This window comes from Sinocyclocheilus grahami, unplaced genomic scaffold (assembly GCF_001515645.1).
Source record: "Sinocyclocheilus grahami isolate Dianchi unplaced genomic scaffold, SAMN03320097.WGS_v1.1 scaffold6871.1, whole genome shotgun sequence".
Taxonomy (NCBI): domain Eukaryota; kingdom Metazoa; phylum Chordata; class Actinopteri; order Cypriniformes; family Cyprinidae; genus Sinocyclocheilus; species Sinocyclocheilus grahami.
In genome coordinates this window covers 21012-22576 of record NW_015511121.1, presented here as the reverse complement: position 1 = coordinate 22576, position 1565 = coordinate 21012, and the positions used below count along the sequence as shown (strand labels likewise).

Here is a 1565-nt window from a genome sequence, read left to right as displayed (position 1 = left end):
TGATGTCCATCTGGGACAGAAGCTCATAGTTCTGGTAGGGGATGCTCTCAGTATCTAGGAAGGTCTTTATATCTCCTGTAGTAACACACTGGCTGATCTCAGTATTACAGAGTTGTTCTCTAAAGGTTGTCCATAATTTTCCCCATCCACTCTCACCTACAGTAAGTAGAAGCAGAACTGAGATCATTTTTACATTAAACAGAACAGAAACATTTATTTTTTCAAATTTTGAACCCACTGTACTGCCCTACAAATGTGAAACGCTTAATGAAAATGAGAAAAAAAACAAACAATCTTTTTTTTGACCGATTTTACACTCCATTTCTCTGAGCCTGAGCATAGTTGAGCTAAACCTGTTAGACAAGGTCCACTTAAGCAAAAGGTGTAGTTACTTAAAAGGTACATAATTTAGGTTATGCACTTTGGCGAAGTTTTGAACTTGAACAGCATTTACTGTACCTGACACCAGAATGATTAAGAGTTTCCCATCTTTGTGTAGAAGACTCCGAAAAAATGAGACAGTGGCCTCTGGATCTTTGACATAGTACAGCATCTGTTAAACAGACTGATATTAATATTCTGCAAACACAACAAAAAATGTTTGATATTATACAGACCTCAGTAATACAACTTTAATCGACTAATATCAATTTAAGTTGATGAAATGAATGAAAATGTCACATGAAATTAAAATGAATCTTTATTAAAATGAATCTTTTCTCTAAATGCATGTTATTCTGAACTTATTGTGAACGATTCATCCATACATATGTTTAATTTTTTGTGGCCTAGTAATTCTAAATTAAAATGGCATAACTCAATCTCCGTAAAAAAGAGTAGGCTTCGCTCTGTTGATGTATGCCAGACTTGTCCAATCATTTAGTCTACTTAGGACCCATCCCTTTCTTACAATCGGCTGCATTTAGATCTGCCTCCATCCAATCAACAACCAATTAACAGAATCATGAATTTCTTTTTTGATAATCCAATTCACCTGAAAGTAGGTCAGACAAATGGAAGTAAAGATCTGTCGCTACTTCCTTTATGTCACAACTTTAAAACAATAATTTGTTGGTAGCTCAAAACCTGTATCATGTGAATGAAGTCCATCTTTTTCCCAGGGTTTTTCTCTTGCCAATGTTTTTCAAATTCAGATGCCGTCATCTTTTTCCATGTAAAGTTTATATAATCAAGATCTGGAGTTGTTGACACTCGAACTAAACCGATAGAGAACAGCATAAAAAGCCATTCATTGGTAGAATTAGTAAAATCATATATGGTTGGCTTATATGAGCATCAATAAATTGACTGGTACCTTTATATTTGTGCAGCATGTCATTGCTTGGTTCCACCACTTCATTGTTGACTTTGGCATGTGGATGTTTCAGGTGTAGCTGAGCTAGCATCTCTAGATCAATCTCACCTGGAAATTAGATAAATATGGAGAAGTGAGAACTCTGTTAGGTATTCAAATCTGATATACTGTATGAAATGAATCTGAATCTTAATAATTCAGTCTCTATGAAAAGTATACCTGCTCCACTCCCTACTCCCATTACATTGAA

The 1565-nt window shown here is 35.0% G+C and overlaps 1 protein-coding gene across 1 annotated transcript in view; it reads right to left on the bottom strand.

The window, feature by feature from the left end:
- Positions 1–1565, bottom strand: part of LOC107577691 (histamine N-methyltransferase-like) — a 22348-nt gene that overhangs the window by 341 nt on the left and 20442 nt on the right. Inside the window, exons 3-7 of the mRNA XM_016263738.1 lie at positions 1535–1565; positions 1316–1423; positions 1087–1217; positions 460–553; positions 1–156 (exon numbers count right to left, since the gene is read on the bottom strand). The exon at positions 1–156 is cut by the window's left edge and continues 341 nt beyond it; the exon at positions 1535–1565 is cut by the window's right edge and continues 1 nt beyond it. Coding sequence (XP_016119224.1) covers positions 1–156; positions 460–553; positions 1087–1217; positions 1316–1423; positions 1535–1565 — 520 coding nt within the window. The remainder of the gene's footprint in view (positions 157–459; positions 554–1086; positions 1218–1315; positions 1424–1534) is intronic.